The sequence below is a fragment of the Delphinus delphis genome, chromosome 3 (assembly GCF_949987515.2).
Source record: "Delphinus delphis chromosome 3, mDelDel1.2, whole genome shotgun sequence".
In the NCBI taxonomy this organism is placed as follows: domain Eukaryota; kingdom Metazoa; phylum Chordata; class Mammalia; order Artiodactyla; family Delphinidae; genus Delphinus; species Delphinus delphis.
This window is the reverse complement of record NC_082685.1, coordinates 85222249-85237492: the sequence shown is the minus strand read 5'-3', so window position 1 is coordinate 85237492 and position 15244 is coordinate 85222249. Positions and strand designations below refer to the sequence as shown.

Sequence of the window (15244 nt, the reverse complement as noted above, 5' to 3'; positions counted from 1 at the left end):
AAGCTTTTGGAGCTAGTTTGATAGATGAGACTAAGGTCAGGCAGATCTGCATTCAATCCTGACTGCACTTCCTAGCTGTGATCGCCAGCAAGATCTTTTACCTCTCTGAGCCTTTTTTTTACCTCATCTATAAAATGGGGCATAATGATACCTATGTCACAGAGTTGATGTGATAATTAAATAGGATAATGAATAAAGCACTCTTGGCACCTTGCCTAACTTAATACAAAACGTTGAACGTAGAGCAGCTACAAAGTCAATGTCTGAATAACAAACTACACCAAAACTTCACAGCTTAAAAAAACTGCTCTTACTTGCTTACAACTCCCTGGGCTCAGCTGAGCAGTTCTGCGGGTTTCATTCACAGGACTGCAGGAATCCAAAGGTTTGACTGAGGCTGGATGGTTTAAGATGGCCTCTGTCACACGTCTGACAGTTTGACTCTGGCTGTTGGCTAGACCTCTATCTCCATGTGATCTCTCATTCTCAGAGAGACTACTCTGGGCCTCTTCAGGTGGGGCAGCTTCCAGAAAAGCAAGTTGCAAGGCCCCTTGAAGCCAAACCTTGGAAGTCCCACAACATAATTTCCACTACATCCTATTGGTTAGAGCAAGTCACAAAGCCAGCCCAAGTTCAAGGGGATAGAGAAACAGATGCCACCTCTTGATGTAAGGGTAGTCAATATACCAATGCACAAAGGCATGCATATAGGGATAGGGTAAATATGTGGCTATAATTTGCAATCTTCTAAAGTCTGTGAAATAGTGACAAATTTTATAGCACCTATGCTGTCTTTCAACTATAAATAATTGCAGAATTCATGTTTTAAAGGCCAGAAAGAAGTACTAGCTTGAGTTTTCCCCAAACTAGAGTAACACTGTTCTGCTACTTCAATGACAGATTCAAAAGAAGACCAACATCGTTTAGGTTTCTTTGTTCATTTTTTTGTATTCTAGGAGTCCTCCACACTTTTCTATTTATTCTAATCAATATATTTATTTTCATCTGATTTGATATTTTTACCTTCAACATGAAGCTTTCTAATCAAACACTCCACAACAAACAGCATCACCGGGAAATCTGGATCAAGTATGCTGCACTTCTAGAAACTATGAAGTTTTGTAAAAGAAGTAAAGAAAAGTATATCCTTGTAAAAACTAAACATACTTTTGTTCTTCTCCATGAAAGTGATCACTAGAGAAAAATCTAGTTTTGTGATACAGTTAACTAGCTAGGCTTAGAGATCTATTCATACCGATTTAAGCGGAAATAAAGAAAATAATTTTTATATCTACTAACAAACAAAAAGTAGAATGCCAAAACAAAACTTGAAATTTAATTGATTACATCAAATCTAATTTTAATGAATATCTTCCTAAATTTCTTGTCACAGACCCGGAAAGTCACAAAGTAACTGCTATCAAGACTTCCTTTAACAGGTGTGTCTCTCAAAGATTCACTCCGAGAGCCACAGTCCTTAATACAATCCAATCTATTTGCTTTGGATAATTTCATGGGGCAGGACAGGCCACTAAACACGCTGCGTGATAAGAATGGCTCCTTAGGGAAGGAGAGAGATGAAAGAAATAGCTACTTGCTGTTTGACAATATGGTGAACAGAGAAGCAGTTTGGGGAATGACTAATTCCCCCACTAATGACATTCCTACATTTCCAATGAAGAACTGATTCCTAAAGTTGCCATTTTTTTTTGCTGAGGTTCTGTTACAACATGGCTTCATGCAGAAACAGCTGGAAACTCAAGTCGTTTTCAATTTTAGACAAATTGGTGCTGCCCAAATTATAATGCTCAATAAAGGAAAACTTCAATAACATGAGGTATGCCTAATCTGTTTTTTAAGACATTTAAAAATCCTGATTATGTTAGGACAAGCCATACAAGAACCCCGAAACACATCTGTTAGAGAAAATGCCACTAGCCAGTGCCATCTTCGGTGGTTATTTCTCCCTCTGTGTGAACAAACCTCCTTAGTGTGTGCATTATTGAAACGAGATAATTCTTCTTGATAATTAGAGATTAAAGATAACCCTGTGCTACAGTTGCTGAAAAGGTAATCTACTGGATTTATTTTTAAAGGGAAACTTGTGTGCTAAAATACTCCTATTTTGCTTTAATTATTTCCAAGTCCCACATGGGTGATACATCTACTATATAGGTTCATATGGAATAATTACCATTTTTGAAAAATAGTGACAATTCTAACATTCTTTAATTATATTGCTTACTAATCTTAATTGCCACGATTTCAAAAGACAGTTCCAAAGTGCATCTTGAACAAACAGAAAAGCAATTAGCCTAAATTAATTGCTTTGCTGATGTGATTTGCAGTAGGTATGCTTGGTGGTTTTGAAACTCCTGCCACTGCTTTCACAAGTTGATGTTCTGATGATTTTTTAGCCTATTTTTGCACAAGAGCAATTAACCAGATAATTATTCTAATGTGAACCTGGACTTAAATCAGTATGTTTAGATTCATAGTTACAATTAACCAAATATTAAACATACATTTAAAGAGCAGCACTTAAAAGTGCTACAAGGAAGAATTAAGAAAAAATATGCAAGTTTTTTCATATAGCCATACTTTTCTCACCAAGAAACAGAAAAAAAGCTGTAACCGTCTCCTCTGCCTCTTTTCAATTAATACAAGGTGTCATTACATATGAAAAGCAAATGAAGTTTCTGGATCTTCATTTAAAAGTATTCCAAAGACTCTATTAAAAAAGCAGAAACCAACGATTCAACATTAAAGCCTAGGTATTGTTCAAAAAACGAAGCTATGGCTTTCAGATAAAAAGCATGCAATACATAAAGCAAGCTCTATCTAAATCAAGACAACGACATTGTCCTCACTTTATTAAGTATCAATTTTATTCAGAAATAAGTAAACCTGGAAGAAGGAGGACATGTGAACCAGTTGCCTGGATTTTGGCCAGAGTTCAAGCCAAATTTAAAAACAGACTTATCCATCCTACAAAAGCAACATTTATAACTCCCTCAACACGTAGGTATTAAATCGCTTCTCTGAGCTGGGCTCTATGTGAGGTTCCAGGGGCTGAGGCTGGGGCAGAGGGCCAAAGATGAAGACGCAGATTCGCCCTTGCAAAGAGAGAGATTCATAAACAAAACATTACACAGCCACACAATGATATATGCCACCAGCAGACTGATGGGCTATGGATTCAGCCAACAGTAACGTGATACAGCACTTCATTACAACCACCATTATTATTTCATCTTTTCTTTAAATATAAAGGAATTCACATTCATTTTAAGGGAAACTATTAGCAGTGCAACTATAACTGTTATTGAAACAAGTTTGCTTTTGTCAACTTCAATGAGCAAGTTATTTTAGGAGTTATTTTATACTACCTTAAACTAAATATTTTATCAGTTGAGGAATGATAAACATAAAACCTTTCCATCTTCACGAGACAAAAAGGTTCAAGCTGAAAGTACTCTGTCAATTCTTCATGTCTTCATGTATTCTTTTTTAATTTCTGAAAGCACCATCATACGGAAAGTAGCCCAGGCACATACATGTCAGCTCTGCCATTTTTAATTAATACCAATCAAGTTCCAGCTATTTCTCCTCTGGTTAAACATGTGTGTACCTATCTTCTAAGATATTTCTCTATGCCACTGTTTATAAAATATTTTAGGCTGAAGCAAAATCTCTTGCACTAAATTAATAACTAATCACAGGAGATATTTATCATCTCAAGCCTTTTACAAGGAAATTGTCAGATTTAATCACCTTTCTCATATTTTTACTATTTACTGGGCTTCATTTATCATACTTTTAAAAATTTTGACAACAGTGAGTTATTTTAATTACCATTTCTGGTTGGGGATTAAGAATAAGACAACAGCTGGGGGGAAGAAGGGGGAGGGCAGGAAGTCATAAATTTGTCCCAACAGTCAATAAACTATTTTCATTTTCATCAATAAGTGAAGATTTTGTTCATTGTTGCTAATTTTAAAATGGGTTTTGAGGTTAGGAAGCCTCCAAATTTATGCGTATACAGCACTGCATTCATCATCATATATTGATACATTGTGTCCCATTCTTTCCCATAATTTGATCACGAATTCTGATTCATAACACATAAGACATAATTTTTTAATCCCACAAACTAAGTGCTTAAAATATACATCTACTCATCTTTATATTGTCTTAAAAACACAAAATCAGTGGCAGCATTTAGAATAGCACATCCAGGAATACCAATAATATGATTCTATAAAAGCTCTGTTAATTATTATTATTTGCAGAAATGTTTACTTATGCATTATTGCTCACTAGGAACTAAAGACAAAGCAGAAATTGAAAATTACCATTATACGTTGGAACTATCATAAAAATTCGCGTTTTTCTATATGACAAAAATGTGAACGTGGAGAATCAATAAGACAAGCTCTTCCACATCAAATCCAGTTTCCATCCCATCTCCAGAACTGGAGTTAAAAATCAAAGCAGGCTGACACAGATGAGATAAAGATGACCTCATATAGATTTCCTTTCAAGTGACTGTACTAGGTTAAATGCTCTAATGTTACATATCAATTAATATTTCCTTTAAAATGATATTCGGCAATTAGAATTATTGAAAGAACCAATATCAGAACCGATACCCAACAGCACTACAAACCAAGCAATGAAAAAGTACCTTTAATTTGAATTTCATCTGAGGATAAATGCACGAATCGCTTTATCAGAAAAACTTCTCCTTCTGTAGAAAAATATCATTAGCTATCTGAAAAATCACATATGCTAGGGAAACTGTACAGATTAGTTATGGCAGTTAGTTTTTACCAAAGGTACTGAAACCTTCAATGAAGTTAACTTCCTCCTTTTTAACTCTCCTTTTTAACAACTTACTCAAAGTATATACCACCCAGTATTCTCCTTCACTCTGCAACGATTAATTTGTTACAACTGACAGAGAGCATTTATAGATAATAAACTATTTTTAAAAGTAAGTGTATATCATCACATGCTTAAATATCTACTCAAAATTCATTTTGAAATTCTTTTTGATATCAAGTATGAGCTAGATGTGGTATAAGACACAAAAATGAGCAATACTTTCTACTTTTCTTCAAGAAACTTAGTAAGAAATGAAGAGTATAAATGGAGTTGTTGGGGGAAAAATTGCTTTTTATTACAAAATTAGATGTTTTTTAAATCTACAGGTCTTATCTAAAACTTTTACCTCTCAGATACCCCATACGGAAAAGAGAAGGCAACACTCTAATGATGCTCAGAATGATCAAGCATAGCCTGAGGTAGGATGACCACGTAGTTTATCATCCAAAGCAGGACATCTGGAACACAGAAAGGAGCAATGGCAGCGCAAGTGCTAACCCTGACAGAATTCCAAAACAACAGGAATGGGCTGAGACTGTCCTGAGCAAATCAGGACATTAGGTCATTAGGTCTGAGTCAGAATAAGGTACTGGGAGACAGGGAGCCCCTCGTGGTTAGAGCTTGGACTTTGAAGACACAGAAAAATGGGTTCCAGTCTTGGCTCCACCACTTACTAGTTGAGAGCAGTCTAACCTTTCTGGACCTTAATCCCTCCATTTAAAAAGGAGGTTAATTTCTTCCTCAGGGCTGTTGTAAAGATTAAATGAAACACAGGGTGTAAACACTTAGCACACTGTATGGCACAGATTGTAATAAATAGTAGCTATTATTAGCTGTTGTTATTATCCTTGGTTAAAAAACAAAAGAGAGAAAATATTATACCCTCCAATCTCAGGGGCACTACAAAAAGCAATCATGGTTTTAAAGAGAGGGTCTAATGGATAGAAGGACACCTAAGGCATCATTTTTGAAGATGGTTAGGGGGCCTGAATAGTAGTTACCCCAAAATCATACTATTCTTCTAGGGATGGTCTTACAAATAACTGTGACTATAAAAGAGAGTATCAATAATAAGCCAACCTCAAACAAGCGTCACTAGCTCAGAAAGGCTCCATTCTGTCCCTGCAGCTCTCCTAGAACTCAGTAAAATATATTCATCCTTTTTTAAAAAATATGGATATAGAACATACTCAAAACTATGTAGTAAATTACGGAAATAACTAAAATTCAGATTTACTAAAACTCCACCTAACCAGCCCTACCACATTATTAGGCACCAAAAGTATGCAGATAGACTGCTCAGCATTCTGCACTGGCAGGAGAGCGCTGCTCTAAATACCACCATGGAGCTGCTTCTATGGGCAGCATTATTTTTACCACCTCTTTATTTCCAAGTTTTCATGCTTTTATAGAAGCAAATTGTTCAAACTTCACACTCAATACTCCAAGGTGAAAAGTATTCCTCTCCTCCAGATCACTTAACTTTAATAGAAAACAAAATATTCTCCAACTCAAATTCAACCATGCCTGCTGGATTTAATGGATAGGTTTGTCCCCCTTGGGCAATCTTTGAACCTAAGTCTCTAGGAGAATTAAGTAATATTAGGGGATTGAAATGAAATAAAATTCTAAGTCCACTGTGACGTGACATTCACAGGAAGATGGTAGATTATCCACCCAGTCCTCGAACACTTATAAGTACAATATATAGCATATGTTCACAAAACAATTCTTGGAAATAAAACACAATGGGCACTCAGCAAATATTTTATATCACCAACACCTGCTCAAATCCTCTTTGAACTTTATTTTAAATGTCACCGTTTTTTATTGAATCAACGGAAATTTTAAAGAAGAAACAGAATAAACATCCAGAGAAGATCAAGGGAGTTAGAAAAATCTTTATAGAAAGCCTCATTGAGTGTTACATGAGCCAGGATGCTGTCAGTCTCCCTGAAAGGGGTGGTGGAGTAATCTGTCACTCTACAACTTCAATCTCAGTATACCTAAAAGACTAAAAAGGGCTCTGTGCAGAAAAAGAAAAGAGAAAGAATAGTCTTAAGATTTTTCTTAATATTATAAACAAAGGAATTGTGAATCAAATACTAAGCATTGCAAATGAATTCATTTTAAATCACAGGCTTGAAGTTGGAGTTAATTTAGTAAACTAGTTCAACTCTATTATTCAGGAAACTGTTTTAGAACACTCGTTTGAACACTAAGTGGGAGTGAGTTCTCCATTTTGGAAGGCAGTCAATGAAAACGAAGGTTTTAATTTATTTTAAACTGAATTCTGTCTCCCTCTGTAACTTCAACATGTTGGTCAAAGTTCTGAGGCCTGAAATAATGAAGAACTAATTTAAGTAAACTAATCAACTCTATATTATCTGTTAACATATGTTATCAGACTCAATTTAAAAAGAACTACTTGATTTAAAATAAGAAATCTTTACCTAAAAATCTCTACATTCTGGATTTCAATAAGGGAGAATTCAATTCGTAGACTGGGTAAGGAACAAGTAGATAATACAAAGAAATAGGTCATGCTGGGTGGGAATAGTAGAAATATTGGAGAATGGCCAACGAGAAAAGCCCATTACTCACCCTGGAAAAACTGTTGACATGAGAAAATGTGGGTCCAATGTTGCTAGATTTGCAACTTTCCCAAGAGAAGGCCAAAATTCAGAATTTTTATGTGAACTACCCCAATTTTTTTAAGTTGGTAACTAATTCAATTTTTAAAATATTGTATAGGCCAAACAAAACAGCTTTGTGGACCGGACTCAGCTGAGCCCACCAGTTTGCAATTTCAAAATGATGGTATTCAAAAGTTTTACTTAAAGAGAAGATATTTATAGTTACTATTCTAAACACAAGTACATATAAAGTGAAAGAGTAACATATTGTAAACGTTATTTTATACTTGAAAGAAACTGGTTGCAACAGTCTCAGGTTTAAAAGTCCTCAAATTTTAGAGTGGCCACTGATGCAACAGCTGCCTTTACATAAATATATGATTCATACAGCAAATTAACTCCTTAAAGAAGGTATCCTTAGTTATCCATGTTCAACAAACTTATACATCAATTTTGTTTTAAACTGCAAATTCAAAGAATAAATCTCCAGCTAGGCAAGTTCAACTAGTTGGCAGCATAACTGGCTTTAACAACCAGCCTGACTTTTGCTGTTTTGTGACTTTAGCTGACGGATGCTAGAGAATCTTTCACTTCTCTTGTATTGTTATCTTCTACTGTTTTCCTAATTCATGAGCAAGCATGGTCAATTGTCAATGAAAGAATCATATATTAGATAATGGGTATATACATTATATGGTCAAATTTTATTTTCGGGACTAATGTTAAAAATTGAAATTAGGTAGATTAATTCTCTCTTTGGTAGCCAATTTAAATATTAAAAACAGCTTCCAGAAAGATCTATTAAAATAAATTAGATTTCACTTAATTCTTCTTGACAAAAAAAAAGCCATTATAGGCATATTACTATAAAGATGCTCAGAACCATTCCTTTTTCATATATCTTTTTTTTACATTCAAAGCATGCTGCTTCTGGACTCTATACCAAACATACAAAAACAATGAAGACCAAATTGAATGTGAAATAACAAAGGATTTACATCAAATACAAGTAAACATTCCAATAAACTTACAGTCAGAGAGAGTAGAGGAGACATAATAACCAGATGTTTAATTTAAATCATTGATAGAAATAGTCAGCGTCGTCTTTTCATAAACCACTTGGATTTGATTTGTATTCAAAAGCAATGGTAAATGTCAAACGACTACTAAGACCATCCTTCTGAATACAAGAAAATATCACGCTGTTTAACTCTCTAAACACAAAAAGTCCTTTTAGAAAACAAAGATAAAGAACAGCATGTCTTGGTCACACAGATCAATTCAAGAACCACAGAATGCTAAAAGGTTTCATGAGCTTAACAGTAAAGACCTTCAATTGCTAAATATTTTAAAATTTTGAGCTTCAAAAAAAGTTTATTGATAAAATCTTTTAAAATCCAGCATAAATCTTATATCTAAAGATCTGGGAAGAGTATCAAAGTGTATCTTCATGTGAGGAATCCTTTATTAAAGCTAGCAGCATTAAACATAGATCCTTTTCACAGGTATTAAGTTTAAAATAGTATCTAAAGGTTCTATTGTAACTTTATTATGAAAGAAAATGACGAAATTAGTCTAAAAAAAAACTAAGAATGTTACATATAAATGTCAATTGTATGTGAACCTAGCTATGAAATGGAAATTGACTCATCAGCCATTTGCTTTTTCATGTTTGTCCCCATCCAGTTTTTACTGCAGCAAAGATGTAAAATACATACAACTGGAAAAGCCAAAGAAAAGTCAAACAAATGGGCTAAATTTAATAGGAATAGTATGACCTTCCGCTGACAAAAGATGTTGAAAGGATTAAATGAGAACACATGTAAAGTGCCTATCAATTACCTGGGTGATACAGGTTACCTTCCTCCCCTCTATCCTTACAAGGCTCACTATTATCTCACTCATTAAGTCTTATGTCACCTAAAGAGAAAACCTTCTAAGGGCAGCAGGGACTCAGTGCTCCACAGTCTGAGACACAGCACCAAGTATTTAGTAGGGGGTTAATAAATGCCTCCTGATTTACTAGCGGATAATAATAATGAACAAATGTAAAACAGACGCTAATTGATAGGCTAAATGCATTAGTGCAGTCCAGTGTCCTCTATATGAAAGGTTACTAACCCATCTCGGCTAAGTGCTGAAATTATAATTAAGTCTGATGGGAAGTCCTAGATTTATACCAATATAATTACAAATATTACTTAGCTTAGTGATAGAGTATGGCAAGAACAATGAGCTGAGTAATTTAGATGATACTACAAAGTGGGTTTTAATGTTTGAAACTCCTATTACAGTACACAGGATAAGTGCAAGCAGTGTAATTAAAACCTAAAAGAGTCTGATCTTTAAAACTCTACCGCTCAGCCTCATTAAAATGCATGTTTTCTCAATTAATCCAAACTTTTCCATTAAAAACATAAAAATACACTTTCATTCCTTGCAAATAAATCTCTACAGTACAGGTATTTAGGATCAAATACCAAATAACCATTATAATTAGGAAAAAAATGACTGAAATAGCAAGAGATCTGAGTAGATGGAACCTAAGAAAGAGAAGGTGAGGGCTGCCCACTTTTTTATTTGTAAATACCCAGTTGTGGCTAAATAAGCATTTGAAGAGCTAAATGGTGAGAAATCTCTGAATATCTTTGTGTAAATAATACAAACCTAAGCAAAATGTTTACTGAGCAGATAGCCCTTATAGTCATATATGGACTGCATCTAATTTACCTCTGTAGGCTCCAAGTACTGAGTCTTCTATGCATGGACATAGAATACTGTTGTGGAATGAAAGGCAATCGTTTTCATAACCATATTGTGGCACAAATAGTTTTCACCTTTCAATCTGAAGCATTACCAAGAAGTTTACCTCAATATTAAGCTAATGCTAAACACCTAAACCACAGGATGATGTTTTTCATGTACTTTATTTTATTAGTTATTATGAAAAACACTTAAAAGATTATTTTTAAGTTGCCACATAATTGGCTATGTAGGCGAATGTTGATTATAGAGAATAATTTAATTTTTAAAATTTTCATCAATTTTCTTTAGATTTTGATCCACCTCACATAGTGACTGTTACTCAAAAACAATAAACACCTTTTATAAATGATGACCATGGGCCAATTCTGGATTAGTAAATTTTTCAAGAAAAATTTTACTAAGAGCTAAGTCAAAAGCGATCACATAATTTAAAGAGCAATGCAGGGTATTTTATAAAAATGTCACTAGGGGGCTTCCCTGGTGGCGCAGTGGTTGAGAGTCCACCTGCCGATGCAGGGGACACGGGTTTGTGCCCCAGTCTGGGAGGATCCCACATGCCGCGGAGCAGCTGGGCCCGTGAGCCATGGCCGCTGAGCCTGCGCGTCCGGGAGCCTGTGCTCCGCAGCGGGAGAGGCCACAGCAGTGAGAGGCCCGCGTAACGCAAAAAAAAAAAAAAGTCACTAGAATTTACCATACTTGGGGAAAATGTAGTCTACACGATTTTATTGTTAAAAGTATAAAAGGAAATTAAAAGTGAAAGGGGGAAGTGTATTGAATTTAAAGCATTATCCCACACAAACTTAATAAACCTCTGCTTTAATTTGTGAAAAATATTTAAATCTAAATAGGTTCTAATTATAGCTGAAATATTGCTGTCTATTTTGAAAGCAAAATATTTTTGGTGGCCTAACTTTTTTTAAAAATTTATTCTTGAAAAGTTACTGGGCAAGAATCTTATCTCACGCTTATATTTAAGAATCCACCTAAACTAATCAGCAGTAGTAGAGTAGTGCTAACTCTGCAGCTGTTTTCATTATAAAGAAATCTATTTTCAAGAGTTCTTGCATCTTTTTATTCCCTTCATTAAATATTTCAGAGAAAAACTGGTTTATCTTTGTTTGTTTTTAAAACTACCCATTTTACACATTTTTACACTACATATTAAACTGTCCATCACATGACTTTCATTTTCAAAACAAATTCTATTTATACAGAAAACAAAATGTCATCCTTGAGAAAGGATCTGAATGCATAATGTTTGAAACAGTTTCTCAGAACCAGTTTCCTTGATAAGTGAGAAGTAAAATTAACACAAAAGTTGCAAAAATATTAAAGTGACAAATAAACAATATGTCTTGGGTGGGTGACAAAGAGAAAATTCAATAGACTTCTATTATTATAACTGTTCAGGCAAACATTTGAGTCTTAGCACATAAAAACCTTGTTGCAAATATAAGCAATGGATGGGTTAAAAGTATACTTCTAAATGGTTTTCAAAACTTAAACATATCTATTTTAAAAGTCATGGCTTTATCACATTTTCATCAAAGTAGACATGCCTTATTATAATGATAATCAGTACTTGGTACATAGAGCACATGTTTCCCTATGGAAAAGTATTTTTAAGATGTTACAATGGTTACCTGTCATTTATGATCCAGTTCAGGCAGAGATTGAGAGAGCTTAGATTTTTGCACCTCTTGACAATTTCCATCACGGTTTCATTATCCAGTTCAGTGATATGACGTAGGTCCAAGCTGGAAAGGTTTCTTAGCTAATGAGATAAATAAAATGAAAGATGAGAAATATAAATACTACATTCATCCTCAAAAACTATAAATATAGTTTATTATAGAGTATCACTGTACAATAGACAACAGTCTAGAATCACTTGATTAAACTAAATGGTTACATAATATTTTAATACTAAATTAGAAATGAGGTCAGAAATCTATGATGAACAAGTGAATGGTAACAAACATTAAAATCAAATAGATTTATTGAGGCGTCATAAAAATCAAAAAAGTTAGCAATCTAATAGGTGGGAAAGCTGTTAAATCTCTCACATAATTACCCACAATTTGACAGGCTTATTTTCTTTAACATTGTTCCATTTCAGATATTTATCTTCGTGATTATAATGCCACTTTTGTATAGATTTTCTCTTTTTTTTTTAAAGATAAAATATGAGTAAGTGGTTAATTCAGAGATATCTTGGTGATATTTTATCAATGTACTCCAAATTGCAGTATTATGGGTTGTATGTTCCACTATGTGAAAAGCAATATAAAACATTGTTTAAGAAGTAAAGATTTTCTCCATGTACCACCTTCCCTATTTGTTCACTTTCTCTACTCCTTTCTTGATGTTTCCTGCCTTCCCCTGATGTTGTCTCCAAGGAAAATTAATAATATCATTTACACAAAGATGGTAGGATCTTAATTATCCTCTTCAAATAAACTGTATCTCAAATAAGCTATTTTTGCTTAATAACGTGCAAAGAATTAATTTGGAAGCATGTGGTATACCAAATAACACCCCTCCCAAGGATATCTATGCCCTAATATGCTACCTCAAATGGCAAAAGAGACTTTGCAGATGTGATTAAAGTTACGGATTTTGAGTTGAGGAGACCACCCAGGGTAGGCCCAATCTAGTCACGTGAGTCCTTATAAGCAGAGAACCTCTCCCAGATAAAGTCAGAGAGATGCGAGGGAGGAAGATGTAGGGGACATTTGAATTGTGAAAGGGATTCAACCTGCCTTTACTGGCTTTGTGTCTGGAGGAAGAGGGCCAGGAGTCAAGGAATGTGGGCAACTTCTAGAGCTGACAGCCAGTAAGAAATCTGGACTTCAGACCTACAACCTTAGGGAACTTAATTTCCTCAAAAACCTGACGGAGCAAGAAAACAGATTCTCCTCTCGATCTTCCAGAAAACAATACAAGGTGGATGATTTTAGTCTGATGAAACCTGTGGTGATCTTCTAATAAACTATGAGATAACAAATTTGTGCTGTTTTAAGCTGCTAAGCGTGCGATAATTTGTTACAGCAATAGAAAACTAGTACATGGCCTTTCCAGCACCATCAGGGAGCCCTCCAGGAGATGGCAGTCTTCTCTAGGCCACCCTAAAGTCCTGCTGTAGCGGAAGGAGGTAATTCCTGCATGAAGCTGACTTGCAGGCGTAAGAGCAGTGAGTGAGGCGAGCTTCGACCCCAAGAGAAGAGAAGACACTGGTATTGCCGCTGCTGTAGGACAAAAGGGAAAGAAACACTCTAAAGCAGCACCATCCCAGAGAACTTTCTGCAATGATGGAAGTGTTCTCTAATTCTGCTGTTGAATATGGTAACCGCTAGTCACACGTGGCTACTGAGCACTTGAGACGCGACTAGTGTAAGGAAGGACCGGAATTTTTTTTTTTTTTTTTTTTTTTTGTGGTACGCCGGCCTCTCACTGTTGTGGCCTCTCCCGTTGCAGAGCACAGGCCCCGGACGCGCAGGCTCAGCGGCCATGGCTCACGGGCCCAGCCGCTCCACGGCCTGTGGGATCTTCCCGCACCAGGGCACGAACCCGTGTCCCCTACATCGGCAGGCGGACTCTCAACCACTGCGCCACCAGGGAAGCCCGACCTGAATTTTTTTATCTTATTTAATGTTGTTTAGTTTGCATTTACTTTTTATATCTGTGGCCAGTGGCTACAGTGTTGGATAGAGCAGCTGTGGAGAACTGGGTCTGCCAGGCAGCACGCACACCCTCCTCCCCACCTCAGCTCACAGAAAGGCTTCATGCAGAGTCCCTGCCCACTGCTCTGATGCATGTTGCAGGGCTACGGAGAGAAACAGGGATGGCTAAGAGGGTGAAATGCGAAAAGGTCCACAACAGTAGGGAACGTTTTCTAGTTGAGACAGCAAGCCTCTGTCACTAAGGCTGAATTCTGAGCCTTCAGCACGAGATTCAGGAAAACCTCTCTGCAATTAGCCTCTCAGGTCAGATGTTCCAAGAAGTCGCCGTCCAGTGTGGGACTCAGGACAACACGAGAGAACGGAGGCAGGACCAGGAAAGAAAAATGGGTTGGACAAAGTTCTTCCTCAAGTTACCATGGACTGAGGCTTTACCAACATCAGAACATTGTTGGTACTTGGCAACCAAAGCATAACGAAAGGGAACAGACTCACCTTTGTTAAACAAACAAAACAAGAAACAAAAACAAACAAAATGACAGACTGCTCTGGCTGTCTCAGCAGCTCCATACAGTTGACCAGTCAGAACCTGGGCTGACTCGCTGCTTCCCCTTCCTCAAGGGTCTCCTCACTCCACTGTCTGAGAGCTATACCCAACACCATGCCCAGAGTCCATAGGTGGGCTGCTTGGGCTCTAGCTTTATACCCCAAACATGGCACCTGATTCCTATCCTTGACCTCTCTACCTACCACAGATAAGGTAGGCTGGTATTAAACAAAACCGCAAAAATGTTTCGAAGTACCTAAAGGAACAATAACCAAAAGACTATATAAAATACAAAACAGATAGCAAAATAAGTTTCTAATAATCTTTCAGACATCATTAAAGTCATTTAAAGAATCAAAGGGCTGATGCACGTGCTCCTTGCTATGCTTTCTTCCCTCCCAACTCCTGACGTATCTCCATGTGGTGATGGAAACAGAAATCATCCAGAATAACAGCTAGGCTTGGAGGAAAGTACAAGGTTGTGAGGCCGGTACCCGTGTCTTTTATGAAAGAGCAGGAGACACAAGGAGTACAGAGAAGACTGCAATGAAACAGGAGAGACAATGGTAATGCCAAATGGACCAAGTCTCAAAGTCTCGATATTTTGTTAGTTATATTTGTTGTTGTTATTTTTCACAAATGTTGGAAGAGCAATGGTCTGGAAGCAGCCATGGAGAGCAAAGAGGATCCTGCCTCCACTTTCTGACCCTGAGAGACACAGTGAGAAA

At 36.2% G+C, this 15244-nt stretch overlaps 1 protein-coding gene across 5 annotated transcripts in view; it reads right to left on the bottom strand.

Annotated features, from left to right (window-relative positions):
- FBXL17 (F-box and leucine rich repeat protein 17) overlaps window positions 1–15244 on the bottom strand; it is a 471962-nt gene that overhangs the window by 293521 nt on the left and 163197 nt on the right. For all 5 annotated transcript variants that reach the window (XM_060009049.1, XM_060009051.1, XM_060009050.1 and 2 more), the window contains one exon: window positions 11933–12063. In XM_060009049.1, coding sequence (XP_059865032.1) covers window positions 11933–12063 — 131 coding nt within the window. The remainder of the gene's footprint in view (window positions 1–11932; window positions 12064–15244) is intronic.